The 20,083-nt window shown below is 43.7% G+C and overlaps 1 protein-coding gene across 1 annotated transcript; it reads right to left on the bottom strand.

The window, feature by feature from the left end:
• Positions 1 to 4,579: 4,579 nt before the first annotated feature.
• On the bottom strand, positions 4,580 to 18,808 carry LOC147106240 (caveolin-1-like). The gene is made up of 3 exons (XM_086009173.1): positions 18,618 to 18,808; positions 16,530 to 16,694; positions 4,580 to 6,569 (listed from the first exon to the last, which is right to left on the bottom strand). Exons 1-3 carry the CDS (start codon positions 18,645 to 18,647, stop codon positions 6,228 to 6,230), a joined length of 537 nt encoding a protein of 178 aa, XP_085865299.1. The 5' UTR covers positions 18,648 to 18,808; the 3' UTR covers positions 4,580 to 6,227.
• Positions 18,809 to 20,083: the final 1,275 nt, after the last annotated feature.

Genomic DNA, 20,083 nt, shown 5'->3' with positions numbered 1-20,083 from the left:
AAATTCAGTGCCCTGTCCCTGCTTTCTCCCCATATCCCTTGATCCCTTTAGCCTTAAGAAATATATCTAACTCCTTCTTGAATATATTTAATAAGTTGGCCTCAACTGCCTTTTGTGGTAGAAAATTCCACAGGTTCACCACTCTCTGGGTGAAGAAATTCCTCCTCATCTCTGTCCTAAATGGCTTACCCCTTATCCTTAGACTGTGACCCCTGGTTCTGGACTCCCCCGCCATCGGGAACATCCTTCCTGCATCTAGTCTGTCTAGTCCCGTTAGAATTTTATAAGTTTCAATGAGATCCCCTCAAATTCTTCTAAACTCCAGTGAGTATAAGCCTAATCGACCCAATCTCTCCTCATACGTCATTCCTGCCATCCCAGGTATCAGTCTGGTGAATCTTCGCTGCACTCCCTCCATGGCAAGAACATCCTTCCTCAGATAAGGTGACCAAAACTGCACGCAATACTCAAGGTGTGGTCTCACCAAGGCCCTGTACAACTGCAGCAAGACATCCTTGTTCCTGTACTCGAATCCTCTCACTATGAAGGCCAACATACCATTTGCCTTCTTAACCGCCTGCTGCACCTGCATGCTTACCTTCAGCGACTGGTGCACAAGGACACCCAGGTCTCATTGCACTTCCCCTTTTCCCAATCTATTGCCATTCAGATAATAATCTGTCTTCCTGTTTTTGCCACCAAAGTGGATAACCTCGCATTTATCCACATTATACTGCATCTGCCATGCATCTGTCCAATCACCCAACCTGTCCAAATCATCCTGGAGTTTCTCGGCATCCTCCTCACAGCATACACGCCCACCCAGCTTTGTGTTGTCTGCAAACTTGGAGATATTACATCTAGTTCCCGCGTCTGGATCATTAATATATATTGTGAATAGCTAGGCTCCTAGCACCAATCCCTATGGTACCCCACTAGTCACTGCCTGCCACTCGGAAAAAGACACGTTTATTCCAACTCTTTGCTTCCTGTCTGCCAACCAGTTCTCTATCCAAGTCATTACCTTACCCCCAATCCCATGTGCTTTAACTTTACACGCCAATCTCTTATGCGGGACCTTATCGAAAGCCTTCTGAAAGTCCAAATACACCACATCCACTGGTTCTCCCTTAACTATTCTACCAGTTACATCCTCAAAAAATTCCAGTAGATTAGTCAAGCACGATTTACCTTTTGTAAATCCATGTTGACTTTGTCCGATCCTGTCACTGTTTTCCAAGTGCTCTGCTATTACATCTTTTATAATGGACTCTAGCATTTTCCCCACTACCGATGTCAGGTCTATAATTCCCCGTTTTCTCTCTACCACCTTTATTAAATAGTAAAAGACACAAAAAGCCTCAGCTGGGAATATGATTATTTGTTTTTTCTATATTTCATGTTTGCTGTTCAGGAGAATAGTTTCTGGCATTTTACATTTCATTCAATTTACAAATTGGTGCAGTTATCATATCAAAAGTGATTGAAATTTGAGATTTAGATGCAAATTATTATACACAGAGACATAGAAACTGACAGCACAGAAGGAGGCTATTCAACCCATTGCACTTGTGCTGACTCACAAAAGAGTATCCATTTAGTCCCGTTCCCCCACAACCTTTTATTTTTGTTATTTTTCAAATATTTATCCACCTCCACCTGTTACAAGTTTTTCATTACTTCTCCTTCTCCCATTAATTCTTTAAGCGATGATCTTAAACTTCTTATCTAGTTAATGACCGGTAAAAATAATTTTTCCTACTTACCTTATCAAAATCCTTCAGAATGCTGAACAACTCTATCAGTTCACTTTTAACACGAGGGCTGATTTTCCTGGCCCTTACCCCAAAGACAACCCATTTTACCAGGGGCAAAGGCATGGGGAAAAAGTGATGGAAATCTCTACTGCAGGTTTACACCATTTTAGTTTGTGATAGGTATTTTGGAGCTTTCTGGGGTTGGTGGGGGGTGGTTGGTGGTTAGAATTGGACCTGCGCCCACACAATGCACAGGTCCAATGTAGCAATGCAAATAAGGCAGGAGGGGGCCACTCACTAAACACTGCACCATAGAGACCCCCAAAGGAAATGGCGCTGTGGCCTGTCCCCATTCCCTCTGGTTGGCAGTGGCCTCAGGGAAGACCAGAGACATTAAAAATACTAGTTGGATTGCTCAGGCCACTTCTGACGAAGCTTGGAACATACAGCACCGAAACCTTCCACCTGGAGAGGCATCCATAGTGGCAAGCAGGGAATTTGTGTTGCATGCTATTTATCTTTACTAATGGGTATAAGAAACTACACTTTAAACAATTCACCAATATACATTAAAAATTACATTGAAGTATAGACTGAACTTGATGCATATGTTTGTATACACCAAAAGGGATATTTGTTTTAATGTTAAGTATTTCGAATTGTTGCACTGCTTGTATGAGTGTGTATCAATACAGAGGAAATGAAAGTATTATACTGTGCATATCTGATGCAGCAGAAAAGGCGAGTGAGAGATACAAGGTGAGCAATATATTGTTTCTACTGTTGAAAGTACAATAAATACTTCTTAATTGTGGAGTTAGCAGTCAAGGGAGAATTTAAATAAATAGTTGAAACTAGTTTTGTCTAAATCAATCGCCCTGATATTTATGGGGAGACGGGGAGGAAACGGGGTCACCTGTCAGCGGCCAGGAAACTCCGAAATGTCGGGAACACAGCGATCCTGCCGATTTAACAGCAGGACCTCATTAGAATTTTTTTTTACTCGTTTCCCGCCCGGCAGCCGGCCAGATTGAGAGGCTGCCAGGTGGGAAAGCCTGTGACACAAGGTGGCAGCGGAGGACTGCTGGGGTCGGTCCACGGCAAACTGGGGTTGGTGGGTGGGGGGGCTTGGAGGGAGGGCGGATATCGCGGGTGGAGGAGAGATTGCGTGGGGGTCGGCCAATCGTTGGGGAGGGAGGTAGATCGTGGCGGGCTTGTTTGAGAGGGGGTGGGGTGTGGGAGCACTCCTGCTGGAAAAGCACTTACCTGTTGAATCCAGCAGTTCCCACCTCCCTTTAGCTGCCGGGTTGCCCGAGCCCCAGGAAACCTGGGAGCTGTTAAATCCAAATCGCTGACAAAATCTGAGGCGCCGAGCCTCATGTAAATATCATAATTACCGCCCCGTCTCTCAAGAGCGGATTCCTTGGCTGATCCCAAACCTGCCCTGGTTAAACCGGAATAACAACAGAAAATGCTGGAAAAACTCAGCAAGTCAGGCAACATCCGTGGAGAGAAATTTGAGTTGACGTTTCGGGTTTGAAGGGTCAAACCCGAAACGTCAACTCAAATTTCTCTCCACGGATGTTGCCTGACTTGCTGAGTTTTTCCAGCATTTTCTGTTGTTATTTCGGATTTCCAACATCTGCAGTATTTTGCTATCGTACTAGTGGTTAAACCGGAAGTAGGCGTGTTCGTGGCGGATTGGGGTCGGGTTTCCCATTTTTAACAATTTAACCATCCCCTCAACACTCTCCTACACATCATGGGGGTTTAAAATTGCCCCCAGTTAAATTCTGGTTAACAAAATACCACTTATACCAACTAAATGCTTAACTAAACTAGCTACGTCTACCAGCATGCCTGAATATAGAATTATTTCATCATACCGTCTATGAGTATCTGTGTAGAATTAATATTGCAAATTGCAGGATAACATTGGAATTAATACATGACCAATTATCTAAATTACAGGAAACTTTCTGATATCCGGCACTGATGGGACCGAGCTGGTGCCGTACCATGAAAACTGCCGTACAAACCAGCGCTAATGTTAAAACATACGGAGCTTTTCAGCTCCGTGTGAATCCACAAACCCTGTTGCCAACAGCTTCAAAACAGTCGGCCGCAGCTTAAAAGCATCTCTGTAGCTAAGCAACAGCTTCAGCTAGACCTTACAGAGCCTGACTGGGAAAAAAAAACAACTGAGAAGTAAAAAAACTTATAGGAATCGGCTCCTGAATTTTGCTGGTAGATAAGAGCTTTCCGGACATTTAACCTCCGGTTAAACGAAAGTTTCCTGTACTCACCTCTGAATATGAGCATTTCTTGAACCGTTCATATAAATAGTGTCTCACTTATTTTTACTTTTAGTATGAGATGGTGCCAAATGCAATTCCACAAGGGTATGTAAAGGGACTGTTACTGTATTGGCGAGGCAGAGGATCTGGAAGAGCAGGGCATCGAAGCAACTTCATTTATAAATGACAGTTCATTTTTTGTAACATGAATTAATGTGTTGCCAACATTAGAAAATCCTCCTTACAACTTTGGAGAAGCAATAAATATATTGATGGATTATTATATACTGCAACCTTAGGCATTCAGTTAATGTAAACACCATGCAACACAAATTCTAGCCACTTATATTGCTCTGCAAACCCCAGGAGAAATGTTATGTTCAAATTATCCCTTTATGGTTACAGATTAAGTCACACTAAAGATCAAATTTGTTCTTATTAAACTAGAGGAAGGAACATTGTACTTTACAGTACTAACATAAGAACAATTTCATTAAAAAAATATAACTCAAACTCATTACCAACTTGTGTAAACATTTGGTTCTTTATTTTTTTTCAATTAATTTCAGCTGTTACATGCGAACATACTTTAAATGCTTGAACATCAACTGCATCAACAAGCTCTAATATTACTTGGAAAAATCTACCAAGAGATCAAATAATTTGCAACAAAACAATTAAAGGTGACAGTAAAAAATAAAAGCTAAATTTTATATACTGTATGGTTAATAATTGATATAATGGCATCTGTATAAAATAGCTTCTGCAAAAAACCTGATGGTTATAAAATTATTTTTTATTTTGTGGAAGACTTTAAACTATATTTTAACTATATACAACCCCACAAGAATTTTCCAACAGTGTCTCTGTAAAACTGCAGTTGTAGCAACCCCTTTTAAAACTTTTTGTTCCACATCTTCAAGGTGGCAACAGTAGCTGATGTATTTGGCATGAAAAAAGATCGAGGCTGTGGGTAGTTTGAAAGTTTAAAAAGTTGAGGGTGCGGCACACAGTGTTCCACAGGTGACTGTACTCATCAAAACGTATCCTGCTTCAGTAGTACATGTTGTGGTTCTGGCTTTAAGCCACTGCTGCAATTGTTTAAGCTGGAAAATTCTGGATATTAACCCCTTTGGGTTGCATATTTTTTTAGTTAACATGTTGCATTGTACAATGCGGAGAATTTGAGTTACATTCAGTAATTTAACGTGGCTATCATATGGTGCAGTAACTATTTGTGTTGGTTGGTCACAATTTCTCAGATGGTGCAAGCACCAAGCATATTGCAACAGTTTTTTTTGCCATTGTTCTCTTTTTAATATTCTGGAGCAGGTTAGAGAGTTAAAAAAATTACACCAGACAGGCAAAAGAGACAAAAAATGTTGAAATGCTTACTAAAGGAAAACCTTAATAAAAGAATATTGCACATTTTGGACGGTGGTGGGGGAGGATTCAATCTGTTGGCATCAAAACACAACATAACTCACACAGAGCTATTTAGTTTCCAATTATTATGACTATTCAACTAATACTTAGCTATTGTCAGCTGTAGGTTATTCCATACTGACACTCTAGATGTGTAAATTATAATTAAAATGTTAACGTTTAAAAAAAAAACCTGACAACCTCAAGTGAGATTAAACAAAGGAAATGCAGTATTCTTTGTTGTATAATGTTTTCGGAAATGGTATAATTATCATTTCACTGCAAAATAACTCTTATCTCATCTCATTGCAAATCTCTACTTTTTAAACAGTATTAAGGATCCTATGCTCAGTGTTTAATCCTTTATTCTTACCATCTTGGTAAGTACAGTACTGTGAATCGGTCTCTGGTTTTACAGGAAACAATAGAGTGAAATAGCAGTAGGGCTAATTTGCTAAAGAAAGGCAATGACTCATTTTGTTTACAAAAGCAGTCATATAGTGTTTAACAGTGAAGGAATGTAGGTGTTAAGCTTAGATCAGCGTTAAAATGCAGAGTACCATAAAAGGATAACAGAACACTCCAGGGATAAGTAATAAAATGAAAGAGCATGCAACCATTTGTTTTTTCCTATACCAGTGCTATTAGTAAAGGCACCAAGGTGTTTCTGTGAAAAGAAACTGCACTTCCATTTGTGGGAAGCCATATATGATAAAGTGACCAAGCACTTCTATCAATATTTTCCTATTTACACTTCTTTCTGCATCGTTACTCGAATGCTGCTGAACATTTTCCCCACGGTTTCGTAGAAAGGGTCACAGAAAGTGTGAATGCAAATTGAATAGACTCTGCTGATGCACTGGATTTCGATCATATAGCTCTTAATGCAGGGCACCACTGCCCAAATATGGATGAATGTTAAAATGGCAAAGTAAATTCCCCAAATAATCGCTAAAGGTATCCCAAAGAGTGCTGAGAGCAGGCGGTAGCACCAGTATTTAGACACTGTGAAGACGGTAAAGCTGGCCTTCCAAATACCATCAAAGCTGTGAGTTCCCTCTGGTTCAGCAATCACTTCTTCAAAATCCACCTATGACAGGAGAAATACAGAACCATTCTGATTAACTTCTGCAGTAAATGGTTTTTAACTATTTTACACAAATTAACTATCAAAATATATTGGGCAGCAACAATACTGAACTGCTTATTCTGCCCAAATAACATCTAAAAGCTTGGTTCTCTGTGAATCACCAATATTGGAATACGTCACATTCACCAACTCATCAGGTGTGAGTTCCATTAAGCATACGAAGAGCAAACTAATGCTCACCTGCCGCTCAGCAGCAAGAACTACACTTCTTCCTGCCCTCAAGTTCTACTCTGCTGTCTCGCATTCTGGCTGCCTCCAATCATTTGTCTTCTGTTGAAAGTTTTTTCTTTCAACTTCCTCATCCGTTAATGTCCAAGCTCTTCCCTTTTTCCAATTGCTATTAATGTTTTTTTTTTAAAGAGTACATTCCTTTGGTTACAATTTTAGCTTTGGGCTTCTCACCATTAGAAATGGGTTGAGAAAGTTCAAGTTCATTATACAAAGGGCCTTTGCAGCAGCAAAGAAAGAAAACTTTCATCCCACATGACAACAGTGACTACACTTAAAAGTACTTCATTGGCTGTAAAGCACTTTGAGGGGTCCGGTGGTCATGAAAGGCGCTATAGAAATGCATGTCTTCCTTTCTTTCTTTATCCTCCTGACATCCTCCCTTAGTAAAAATAGAGCAAAGTAACTGGTTTCGTTTTTGTGATGAAAGTTAGATCTGAAAGTGTATGTGGCAAACTATGGAAATAGGATACGCATTAACAGTTGAGATGGGCTAAAAGTCAGGGAGCTTCAAGGCATGTGCAAATGAGTTTTGGCATGTTATTAATCACAATTTTGGACACGGGTGCCAGAAACAATCAGATAGAATATTTCATCTAATCATTTGGAAGTACAAGCTGGAGAGCTTGGAAAATGGTGCATTGTATTATGCAGCAGGTAATCACTTGGAGACAAACCTCCAAACTGACACTGAAAGTGGCAATATACAGAGCCCTTCTGTGTCAATATTTATATACCTGTTGATTCGCCGGGAACAAGCAGAAGCCAAGCGCAGGCAGCGCAAGGAGCGCACGTCAACCTAAGCACCCCACCCACCCGCCCCTTCAACCACCGTCTGCCCCACCTGTGACAGAGACTGTAGGTCCCGCATTGGACTCATCAGTCACCTGCGAACTCATTTTTAATGTGGAAGCAAGTCATCCTCGGTTCCGAGGGACTGCCTAAGAAGACCTGTTGATTCATTAAGTTCATTGGTATTCAGAATAGAATTACATGCTGGTGACAATAGACAAACTAGAGACCATGGAGCAGTTTGGATTATTTTTTAATTTTTCCCCAAGATGCCTGTATAAAAACTCTTTTTTTAAATTGCATGACTTATATGCATGTCAGCAGTGTACAGTTATACTGTAGTCTATCTGTGAAGAACATGACCAGCGTGATATCACGAGGGAATAGAAACCTTCAGTCATAGAATAATGTGGCTCTTATAGGAAGTGTGTTACGTACATTTATCCAGTGTGTTCACGTGTGCAGTGGGGACACACAGGAAATGGCATTTAAACACTAAATCAATCAGACAAATTAGGCCAAAATGGCCTACGCACAATGGAATATTACAGTGACTTGGTATCATTCATTTATAATCTTCTGACATAGATCTTGTGACACATTCCTGTACTGGGAATACCAGAGTTCAAGTACAAGAATTAAATTTCAGTGATAAGCTTTTAGATTAAAAGAATTAGGCTATGAGCAGAACATATTTGAAGTATTCTAATTCTTGCCTCAACATAACTAGTATTTGCTGTCTCTAATATTTGCTATGATTTCATTTTATGGGTGCATAGTATCAGATAAATGTAGTTTTTGAGAAAGACGTGGCTTAATAGGAGATAGAAATGGGCTAAGAGCAAGATGTGGTAGCAGGGTCAGAGAGAAGGGATAGTGGAGCGGAAAAAAAGAGACATTTATTTACATAGCAGCTCATCACATCTCAAAAATGTCTCAAAGTGCTTCATGTAAATTGAATTTATTTGAAGTGCAATGACTGTTCTGTGTGCAAATGCAGCAGAAAGTTTGCACATGGCAATGAGATGAATGGCCAGTCAATATGTGACATTTGGAAGATGCGAAAGGCACTATATAAATGCAAGTTATTCCTTTTTCTTTAAAAAATATTTGGCACCTCTACAACTTTATAGATGTGGTGGAAAAGTTGCACTATTTATAACAAAATCATAAATGCCTTGTTTATTATTTTGCTATACATAGTCAACAGTGGAAATCTTCTCTATATATGCTGGTTTCTAAAACATTATTTACACATCTTGTAGATAAAAGCTTTTGGTGCATTGTTTACCAATCTGAATCTCCATAATTACTATGCTTAGCTAAAGTAGGCAGGAATGAGCTTTCTATCAACAGTGGAAACTTACATTTTGTATTCTTGGAGAACTGTCACATTCTATCAGTTTGGTAATGATGATGAACATATTTAACACCCCACTAAGGTAGAATCATATACTTTTGCAGCACAGAAGGAGGCCATTTGGCCCATTGCAACTTTGCCAGCTCTCTAAAATACCTATCGCCTTAAGTCGTATTGCCAAGCCCTATCCCTATACCCTTTTAAATTTTTCTTCTTCAAATATTTATCCACTTTCATTTTGAAAGCGATTATGGATTCTACTTCGGCCACTGTTTCTGATAGGGAAATCCATGTCCTAACAATTTCTTTGCTTAATAAAAAGTTTTTCTAACCTCTGCCTTCATTGCTTTTAGTGATGTTCTTAAATTTACACCTTCTAGTTACTAACTTAATGGGCAGTGAAATCATTTTTCTGATTTACCTTATTAAAACTCTTCACAGTTTTGAGCACCTCTACCAAATTTCCTCTTAATCTTCTTTGTTCTAATGAAAAAAGCCCCAGTTTTCTTATTTTTTTCTCGTAACTAATGTCCTTTGAACCAGGTATCATCTTAGTATCTTAGTGAATCTCTTCTGCATGGCCTTGACATCTTTCCTAAAGTAGGACACCCAAAACCGGATGCAATATTTTAACTGTGGCCTAACCAATAATTTATATCGGTTTACCATTACTTCAAGTGCCAGCCTTGTCTCAGTGGTAGAACTCTTGGTTCTGAATCAAATGGTTGTGGGTTCAAGTCTGACTCCAGAGATTTGTGCCCATCATCTGGGCTGACACTTCAATGCAGTGCTGCATTGTGAGTGGTGCTGTCATTCAGCTGACATTTTAAACCAGTGTTGCCCATTAGAAATTGTTGACGAGGCATGGGTATGGCTACAGCAACACTGTTTCAAGCACACACACTAATTTCAGTGGAAAATGCCTTACATACACTCACACAGTACAGATAAATGTACTTCGCATGTATATTTACTTAACAACTACCACCATTCAGTAACCGAGGAAGTATAACACGCACAACAATCAAAAGAAACTCATACGCTCTGCTTTTCGTCTTACTATTTTACCAACAAACGCACATGAAGGTTAAAGAACACATGCACATCCTGTGTAACTATGTGTATTGAGATCAACTGCCCAACGACAGTGTATATTACTCATTTTTTATTTACTAATCAGTAATGAAATTAGTCACATCTGGATTCCCAATTAGCCACATGTGGCTAGTGGCTAATGTATTGGACAACACTGATTTAAACAACCAAGGGCCAATCTGCCTGTTCAGTTGATGTAAAAGATCCACTGGCATTATGAAGAAGAGCAGGGGAGTTGTCCTGGTGTCCGGGCTAACATTTATCCCTCAATCAACACCACTAAAATAGATTTATCTAATCATCTATCTCATTGCTGTTTGTGGGACCTTGCTGTGTGCATTTTGGCCACCACACTTGTCTATATTACAACAATGACTACACTTCAAAAGTAATTCATTAGCTGTTAAGTGCTTTAGGATATCCTGAGGACATGCAAGGTGCTGTATAAATGCAAGTTACTTTTCTTTACTTTTGTGCTCAATACTACTATTTATAAAACCTACCATCTCATATGCTTTTTGTACAATTTATAAATGTGTCCTCCCATTTTTAAAGATTTTGTATCTGAACCCCTAAGTCTCTCTCTTCTACTCATTTTAAAGCTTTATAATTTAGTATACATTTCCTCTCATTCTTCCTTCCAAAATGTATCACTTTACATTTCTCTGTATTAAATTTCATCTGACATCTATCTACCGAACCTGCTAACCTGTTTCCGTCCTTCTGAAGTTGTATACAGTCCTTAGTTAACCAGACTGCTTATCAGCTTGTACCCTAAACATCTCCTGTTTGAACATTTTCCATTGCTTCTCTGTTGGCTTACCTGCCATTTTTTCTTTCAAATGTATCTGGGTTGGTTCCTTTTCTTATCACATTGAATTGCATTTTCCAGACAAGTACCTTTATCTTTGGTTGTTCCCTCTCCTTTTCAATTTTTTGTATCAAACCTGATTATGTTACAGTCACTGTTTCCTAGATGTTCCCCAACTCTAATGACTGCTGTTTGCCCCACTTCATTTGTTTGGCATCATATCTCTTTTGTGCCATCAAAAAGCCAGATGGGAGTCATTGGGGAAAATGTGGGTTGGTTTGCACCTCAGGACATATATCCCCTAGCGCCCGGGCGCGGTGTCACTAACACCTCCCGTGAAATTCAGCGGGAGGTAAGCAGCGGCCGTAGCCGGTAGCTCCCCGTGCCGCGGCGATGATGTCGCGTGCGCAGCGCCCCGGCTGCAAACTTCCTTTGCGCCCCCTGACCTATCGCTGTACGATATGCGCGACAGGATCAGGGGGCGGTTCGGCAGCGGCGCAAGTTAAAGGGCAGGTGTCGGGCGGCCATTTTTATTTTGACCGACTGCCAGCACCTTTCGCTTTTGTATGCGGGGTGCTGGCTGCGATCGCTCAGCCCAGCACTCCTCTCGAGTGCCAGGCTGTTTTCACGGCATCCTGCTCCCTGGTGGTCCGGCGGGGCCCCGGTGCAGGCAGCACTAGGCCCCTCCCCTTTAATTAGGGGAGGAGGCCTGCAATGACGCGGCGCTATGTGCTGCCGTGCATGGCGCGGCTGCACGTAGCACCGCAAAATTCAGTAGTAGCACCCCAAAGAGGAGGTGGAGCGCTTTCCAGTAGTGCCCCACTTCCTGCTTGGGGCGCTACTACTGAATTTACAGCAAGGGAACGTTAACGTTTTCGGGGCACGGCGCCACCCAATTTTTCCCCCTTTGTCTTTTGGTGATGTGTAGGCCATCTTGCTGATGTTGCATTAAAGGCGCTGTGCCATCATTTTGCATAATTCAGCTCAATTGTAAATTAATTATGCATCTGTAGACTCCTAACCTTGATTGTATAAGAGTTCAGTAAGGTATGCATGTTCCTTTTTCCCCTCATAAAAAGCTTGGAGTCAGTTTTATTTTTCCTTGTGTAGTAAGATTTCTGCTTGGTTTTAGTTGTTGGTAACAGCTGCTGCCAGCTAAAAATTATTTCCCTTGGCACTAACGTTTCCCTCAATAGCCAGCAGAATTACCAGCCCATCTGCCAGCTGCTGAAACGTTGACACGGCTAACGAGAGCTAGAAACTGGCTTTAACTCTGCAGGCACTTAGGAGTTTTATTTTAAATCAAAGCCCCCATCTCTCCTCTCAAACATGGTTCAATGTGGCACAATTCCAGACGTTCTCAAATGCCATATAATTCAGGGGGTGGGGAGGAACACAAGGAATTTGATTCACTCGAACCCATCCTGCACTTATCACTTGGATAGACTTTCTGCGCTCTCCTTTTTAATGCATGTGGCGGTTGCTGCCCGAGGACAAAAGTGACCAAACAGTTGGTGGGTTAATTAAAAGCAAAACCCATGCTCATGAGTTTAACAGACTAGGAAAAGGAACAATTTTATTTTTGGCTATCAGTTGCCAGTAGTCTGGCCAGAAGAATGTGGCAGTGCGTAAATAAATGCAAATCAAAAATGCCAATTAGCCATGGTAATGAATTAAATTGTGCCATGTCATAACACAAAATATAGCTCTTGAGCTGTGGTGATTTGGATTGCAAATCGGGCTCCAATTTTTTTTTGGAAATATTGAAGGATTTAATTAGCTTTAAATAATTACAGGGGGGAAAAAAATCACAAAAGTTGTAATACCACATAGTATAAACTCTGGGATAGTCCCAGAAATTAAAAGCAGCACTTATTTTTACTCCAGTTAAACTATTTTACAAAATTCGTATTAGTATACAGTTTTTGAATCCTATCAATTTACATTTTTCCTGTCTGACATAAATGTAAAAGCAATGCATTGGCTGAAACATGGTTTTCAGTAACCAGTGGACAGTGCATGATGACATCATCCAAACTGCTGGCCTATGCTGCTGCTTTGATTATTACCGCTGCAATTTTTTAACAAGGTAAGGAGTATTGTGTTTTTATTTAATTTTGGCTACAAACATGACACAGAGTAAAAATAACTGACGACTTATACTTGTGGTTTCTTCCATATTTCTATAATAGGAGTTTCAGTGTCCGAGGACTTTAAAAAAAAAAATGAGAACCAACCCTTAAACTGAAAAACAGTTTTAAAAATAGAGTGCATACATACAAGAGCTGAATACATTTGCTTTTTGTTTAAGAATGTAGCCCTTTGGATCACAGCAAGTGGTTGACTAAAAAAGAAAGTTACATTTTTGAAGACTTAAAAATATCTTTCTATTTACCACTGCAACGCTCACAGTTAACAGTGTGTGAAACGATTGCTTTGATATGCTGCGTTATCAATCTGAATTTTCCTGTAGTAAAGATTAATTTCAATATTTTGTTACTATGTTATTACGCCACAAGTTCTGTGTGCAGACGTTGGCAGTCAACTGAACATTTTATAAGTACAGATAGATACAAAATCATCTAAACTTTTCCACATGTTAGTTTCCATACTGGTTGGAATGTGTTAAGTGCTCCACCAAGTTAGCTCTACAGAGCTTTCATCAGAAAGAATTTCAATGAGCTTGTCAAATTGCTAATTCACCATCCTCGTGCTTTCCATGGTTAGAGTTAACGACGGTTTCATTGTATTTTTTTTTGGGAGGGGGCTACAGTTTCTAAACAGATAGTAAAGAAAATGTTCTCTATGATAGTAGGTACTTTCTTTTTATTTATGTGATGTGGACAAGGCCAGCATTTATTGCCCATCCCTAATTGCCCTCGAGAAGGTGGTAGTGGTCTTGAACCGCTGCAGTCTGTGAGGTGAAGGTTTTTCCTAGCAGTTTGATACAACTGAGTGGCTTGCTAGGCCATTTCAGAGGACAGCTAAGAGTCAACCACATTGCTGTGGGTCTGGAGTCACATATAGGCCAGACTGAGTAACAGATTTCTTTCCCTAAAGGACATTAGTGAACCAGAGTTTTTTTTTTACAATAATCTGATAGTTTCATGGTCACCGTTACTGATTCTTACTATTCCAGATTTTCTTTAATTAATTGAATTTAAATTCCACAGCTGCCAGGATTTGAACTCATGGTCTCGAGCTTATTACTCCTGGATAACTAGTCCAGTAACATAACCAGTATGCTACCGTTCCCTACTTACTGAACCACCAGCTTTAACAGTGTAGTTTCTGTACTTGATCTTAATTTTTCTTAAAATGTAATAAAGTAAATTTTATGTCAGATACAATGGAAGAAACAATAATGCCTTTACTGTATTGATTTTGTCATTGCATACAATTGTGCATATAGTCACATCAACATGTCACTTGTATGTGATGTAATGACGAATACAAAACACAGACTCGGGTTATACTTTTCTCAAAAAAGTCATTTTGTGATAAAGATGGTTTTCCTTTAACCAAGTTACTTCCCCCATCTAATGCCGCTCTGAAATTTATAAATCAACTCATTTAGTTTGTTGGATTCTTTTGCTAATATGCTTATATGAATTATTAATATGTTGGGGGATGGGTTATCCTAAAGTTCTTGATTCTGACGAACACTGAGAACAGTAATCTGCTACATGTTGGACTTTTTATAGCAGTGTTGGGTGGAGTGGCCTCAGTGCTGGCTGCCGGGTGGGAGTGGGCGCGGTGACCGGGCGGAGTGGGCAGGGCAGAGTGGGGCTGGGCGGAGTGGAGCTGGGTGCAGGGCGGAGTAGGGCTGGGTGGAGTGGGGCTGGGGGCAGGGCGGAGTGGGCAGGGTGGAGTGGGGCTGACTGCAGGGCGGAATGTGGCTGGGCAAAGGGTGAAGTGGGGCTGGGTGCAGGGCGGAGTAGGGCTGGGCGGAGTGGGGCTGGGCGGAGTGGGGCTGGGCTCTGGGCAGAGTGGGGCTGGGCGCAGGGCGGAGTGGGGCTGGGCAGAGTGGGGCTGGGCGGAGTGGGGCTCGGCTCTGGGCAGAGTGGGGCTGCGTGCAGGGTGGAGTGGGCAGGGCGGAGTGGGGCTGCCTGCAGGGCAAGCCCCGTGGCTGGGCAGAGGGTGGAGTGGGGCTGGGCGTAGGGCGGAGTGGGGCTGGGCGCAGGGCGGAGTGGGGCTGACTGCTGGGTGGAGTGAGGCTGGGAAAAGGGCGAAGTGGGGCTGGACGCAGGGTGGAGTGGGGCTGCACGCAGGGGGGCTGGGCAAAGGGCGGAGTGGGGCAGGGCGCTGGGCGGAGTGGGGCTGGTTGCAGGGCGGAGTGGGGCTGGCTGCTGGGTGGAGTGGGGCTGGGTGCTGGGTGGAGTGGGGCGATGGGCAGAATGGGGCTGATTGCAGGGTGGAGTGGGGCAGGGCAAAGGGCGGTATGGGGTTGGCCGCAGGGCGGAGTGGGGCTGGGCACAGGGCAGAGTGGGGCAGGGCGGCGTGGGGCTGGGCGCAGGGCAGAGTGGGGGCTGGGCGGAGTGGGGCTGGGCGGAGTGGGGCTGGGGGCAGGGCGGAGTGGGCAGGGTGGAGTGGGGCTGGGCGGAGTGGGGCTCGGCTCTCGGCGGAGTGGGACTGGGCACAGGGTGGAGTGGGGCTGGCTGCTGGGTGGAGTGGGGCTGGCCGCAGGGCGGAGTGGGGCTGGCCACAGGGCGGAGTGGGGCTGACTGCTGGTTGGAGTGGGACTGGGCACAGGGCGGAGTGGGGCTGACTGCTGGGTGGAGTGGGGCTGGCCGCAGGGCGGAGTGGGGCTGGGCACAGGGCGGAGTGAGGCTGACTGCTGGGTGGAGTGGGGCTGGCCGCTGGGTGGAGTGGGGCTGGCCGCTGGGTGGAGTGGGGCTGGCTGCTGGGTGGAGTGGGACTGGGCACAGGGCGGAGTGGGGCTGACTGCTGGGTGGAGTGGGGCTGGCCGCAGGGCGGAGTGGGGCTGGGCACAGGGCGGAGTGAGGCTGACTGCTGGGTGGAGTGGGGCTGGCCGCTGGGTGGAGTGGGGCTGGCCGCTGGGTGGAGTGGGACTGGGCACAGGGCGGAGTGGGGCTGACTGCTGGGTGGAGTGGGGCTGGCTGCTGGTGCTGGTAAATACCCCATGTAAAGTGCTGACCACACATGATCCTTTCAAGAGACCGGGGATACGCCCCGCTTTTCACACAACTGCTTATAGCGCAAGTTCTTGTGGGCTGCTGAAATCGCAGAGCTCTTCACGGATGATTTGCCGCTTAACTATTTTCATGTTTATTTCCACCTCACAGCCCTGTGACGGCTTTTCAGTAGGAAACCCTCCCCGGTGACAACAGTCTATAAAGCAAGTCACCCGTTCAACTCAACCTTGCAGGCGGTAAACCACTGGCACCTTCACCGGGGGAGACACAAACCCGCAGGGAAATAGTAACAAACACACTTTGCAATAAAGGAGTTTGTCAACAGTACTGACATCAGTTTGGACTTGCCCTAGAAATCACCCCGTCCCTGCAAACCTGTTGCTTGCAGAATACCTTGTGTACGAATATTTAGCTTTAGTTCTTGAATAAGCCCCAACTTTAACAAATCTGTGCCTTACCTTAACCACATCGTCGTTCAGATGCTTCGGGTCTCTGTTGATCAAGTCGATCTCTTTGGTGTGAACATCAGTCACATATTTCTCGTTCAGCTTCTCATCTTCCATTTTATTGTTCGGTTTGTAAATATTCCCGTGGTCTCTGATCGGCGACGGATATAAAAGTCCCTGGAAAGGGTGAGAGCAATCGCTTTTTTAAAAGACAAACTTAGAGCCGCTCCGAGATAAAACGCCGAAGGTGGCCGCCGCCTGATGCCTAAGAGGAACTTTTTGGAGCCTGATCGCATTTAAAGGGGAAAGTAGGGCTGCACCACACCCTTGTAAACCGGGGCTGGCAGCAACGGCGCCAATCCCAGCCCTGCACCAGGAGGCAGCACAGGGAATCACAATGAGTGAATCCAGCACAGCACTGCAACAATCTGCTGGGAAATCTCCCACCAAGGGATACAGTGAGCGAATCCAGCACAGCACTGCAACAGTCTGCTGGGAAATCTCCCACCAATGGATGCAGTGCGCGAATCCAGCACAGCACTGCAACAATCTGCTGGGAAATCTCCCACCAAGGGATACAGTGAGCGAACCCAGCACAGCACTGCAACAATCTGCTGGGAAATCTCCCAATTGATACAGTGAGTGAATCCAGCACAGCACTGCAACAATCTGCTGGGAAATCTCCCACCAAGTGATACAGTGAGCGAATCCAGCACAGCACTGCAACAATCTGCTGGGAAATCTCCCACCAAGGGATACAGTGAGCGAACCCAGCACAGCACTGCAACAATCGGCTGGGAAATCTCCCACCAAGGGATACAGTGAACGAATCCAGCACAGCACTGCAACAATCTGCTGGGAAATCTCCCAATTGATACAGTGAGTGAATCCAGCAGAGCACTGCAACAATCTGCTGGGACATCTCCCGCTAAGGGATACAGTGCATGAATCCAGCACAGCACTGTAACAATCTGCTGGGAAATGTCCCAAGTGATACAGTGAGTGAATCTAGCAGAGCACTGCAACAATCTGCTGGGAAATGTCCCAAGTGATACAGTGAGTGAATCTAGCAGAGCACTGCAACTATCTGCTGGGTAATCTCCCACCAAGGGATACAGTGAGCGAATCCATCACAGTACTGCAACTATCTGCTGGGAAATCTCCCACCAATGGGTACAGTGAGCGAATCCAGCACAGTACTGCAACTATCTGCTGGGAAATCTCCCACCAATGGGTACAGTGAGCGAATCCAGCACAGTACTGCAACTATCTGCTGGGAAATCTCTCACCAAGGGATACAGTGAGCGAGTCCAGGCGCCCTATTCCCAGCACTGCACTGTAACCATTTGCTGGGAAATCTCCCAGCACTGACTCACTCCCCCGCCCAATGCATAATTGCGGTCACAAGCTATTGGGGAGTGATTCCGCCCAACACCTGTGTCCAGTCTTTCACCGGCATCCCAGATTCCCTTCCTTCCAAAAGTTCGCTTTTTGAAAAAAAATCCTGAAAATGTAGGATTCATAAATCAGCAAGAATTTGGGAACTCAATGAGAGGCTGCGGGAATCAGAGGTTGAAAGGAATAGAATAAGTTCCAAGTGTTTGGGGGATCTTGGGTGAAGCCCTGTGTTTGAGGGAAGGTCATATGCATATACATGAATGGCCATTAATTGGATTGCAAACTTACAGTAATAAACTTTCAGACAATGTAACAACTTAACATTCTCGGCAAGGAGTACAGACCATTTCCAAACGTTATTCCGGTTCTCTAACTTCAAGTAGTTTCGTGTTTCATTGATTTGCAAGGTTTTTAAAAAAAAATCCTAGGTGCATATTAGTTTTGTTTAATAAAAACTTGTGTATTTTCTAACTTTTTTATTAGCACACGGTAAACATGGCAGGATTTCGGCAAAATATTTTGCTTCTGAGCCACGACTGATTCAGTTATTCTGCAGTGTGTGCCCGCTATCACTATACGACCTGCCTGCATTCTTCGCAACAGATACGACGCGCAAGACACTGCAATCCTACCCGCGTTAGCAGGTCACGTCTGATAGTTCGAATATGTGTTACAAGTAAGGCGGATGCATCCGTTCCTTACCTCAAATTCTCCGATCTTGTCACCAGACATAGTTCCTCAAACAACTGGAATGTAACAAAAAGTCTGCTGCAGCTTTAGATGTATTAGTGCCCTGCGGAAGGAAGATTACATTTGAAGTAGGTAGTGATCGCCGGGCTTTGTGGCAGGGCGCCAGTTCCCTTGGGCTGTATTTGGAGCTCTGAGCTTGAAGAGCGCTGCTTCTTAATGCAACTAACGTGAAGTTCCCAGTTACGGCGGGAAATAGAGAATGCATGCATACATATGCAGTGAATCATAGCAAATGTCAGGGCTGCGGGCCGGGGTATGGGCCAATGACAGAATCTACTGCGAACGTGTAAGAGAGAATCTGTAGGAGAGGAAGGTAGAATCTGCACGAGGCAATGCAAGCGACGAATGTAATAGCACAAGAGAGATGGAGAATGTGCAGGAGGAGGTCGAGGGAATATAAACACAAACAGGAGGAACAGGGAATACACCGTGAGAGGCATGGCATGTGTTGGGTGTAGAAAGGACAGAAATAACTCCGGCAAAGTAGTGACAGAAGTTCAACAGATGCTTACATATAACTGGATGTGTGGTTGGGAAAAGGGTCACCAGGCATGGTAACAGAGTGAACAGTGAAAAGCATTTCGTCTCAAAAAGAAACAAACCTTTGTACACAGGGACAGGAAGTCGAAGTTTGTTCGCATCATATTTATCAAGGAGGCATTCCAAGCATCGTGTAAAGTCGGCAAACAAGCCAAACTCGTGGGGTTTTTAATTGTATTAATAACAGGACACCATCCGTCAAAAGAAGTCTTCTCTACCTGAACCTAATTTGCCGTGGTTTCTCTGATTTTGTACTGATGCAGCAAAGATGACGGGACCAAAATAAAAGAAAACACACCTTGATGCAGAATATAATTTAAGAACTGCGCTACCTATACAATCAAACGTCCCCTACAAGTATACATTAGATTCCTTCCACTCCCACTGATTTCTGGGACATTCTCTGTGACTAAGGTGCATTAGTCCTCAACATCTCTGCAGCCTTTGCCCCAGTCAAACACACCAACCCCCGTCAATGCTGCCCCTTGGCAACATCATCCACAGACATGGAGCCACCTTCCACAGTACACTGAAACACCCAACGCTCTTAACCCCTCCACTGCCTCTGTGCTGTCAGACTGCTTCTCTGATGTCCAGTCTTGGATGAGCCTTAATTTCCTCTAGCTAAACATTGGGAAGACTATAGCCATTTTCTTTATCCCCCGTCTCAAACGCTATGACTCCATCCACCTCCCCAGCCACTGAACCAGCCTGTTTGCAATCTCAGTGTCCTATTCAAGCCCAAGATGTATCCCATCCATCACAAAGACCACTTACTTCCACTTCTATTACGTCGCTCGCCTCTGCCCATTTGCTGCTAAAACTTTCATCCATACTTTTGTAACCTCCGGACTCAACTATTCTAATGCTCTCCTGGC

The sequence above is a fragment of the Somniosus microcephalus genome, chromosome 16 (genome assembly GCF_052327205.1).
Source record: "Somniosus microcephalus isolate GS21.2 chromosome 16, FLI_Smic_1.0, whole genome shotgun sequence".
In the NCBI taxonomy this organism is placed as follows: Eukaryota; Metazoa; Chordata; class Chondrichthyes; order Squaliformes; family Somniosidae; genus Somniosus; species Somniosus microcephalus.
The sequence above is the reverse complement of the archived record's forward strand: the minus strand, read 5'-3'. Positions and strand labels throughout refer to the sequence as shown.

Coding starts and splice junctions, on each gene's coding strand:
- LOC147106240 (XM_086009173.1), bottom strand. CDS start 18,647: ATGTCTGGTGACAAGATCGGAGAATTTGAG. Junction 16,695..18,617: donor ACAAGATCGGAGAATTTGAG/GTAAGGAACGGA, acceptor CACCCTTTCCAG/GGACTTTTATATCCGTCGCC. Junction 6,570..16,529: donor TGAACGACGATGTGGTTAAG/GTAAGGCACAGA, acceptor CTCCTGTCATAG/GTGGATTTTGAAGAAGTGAT.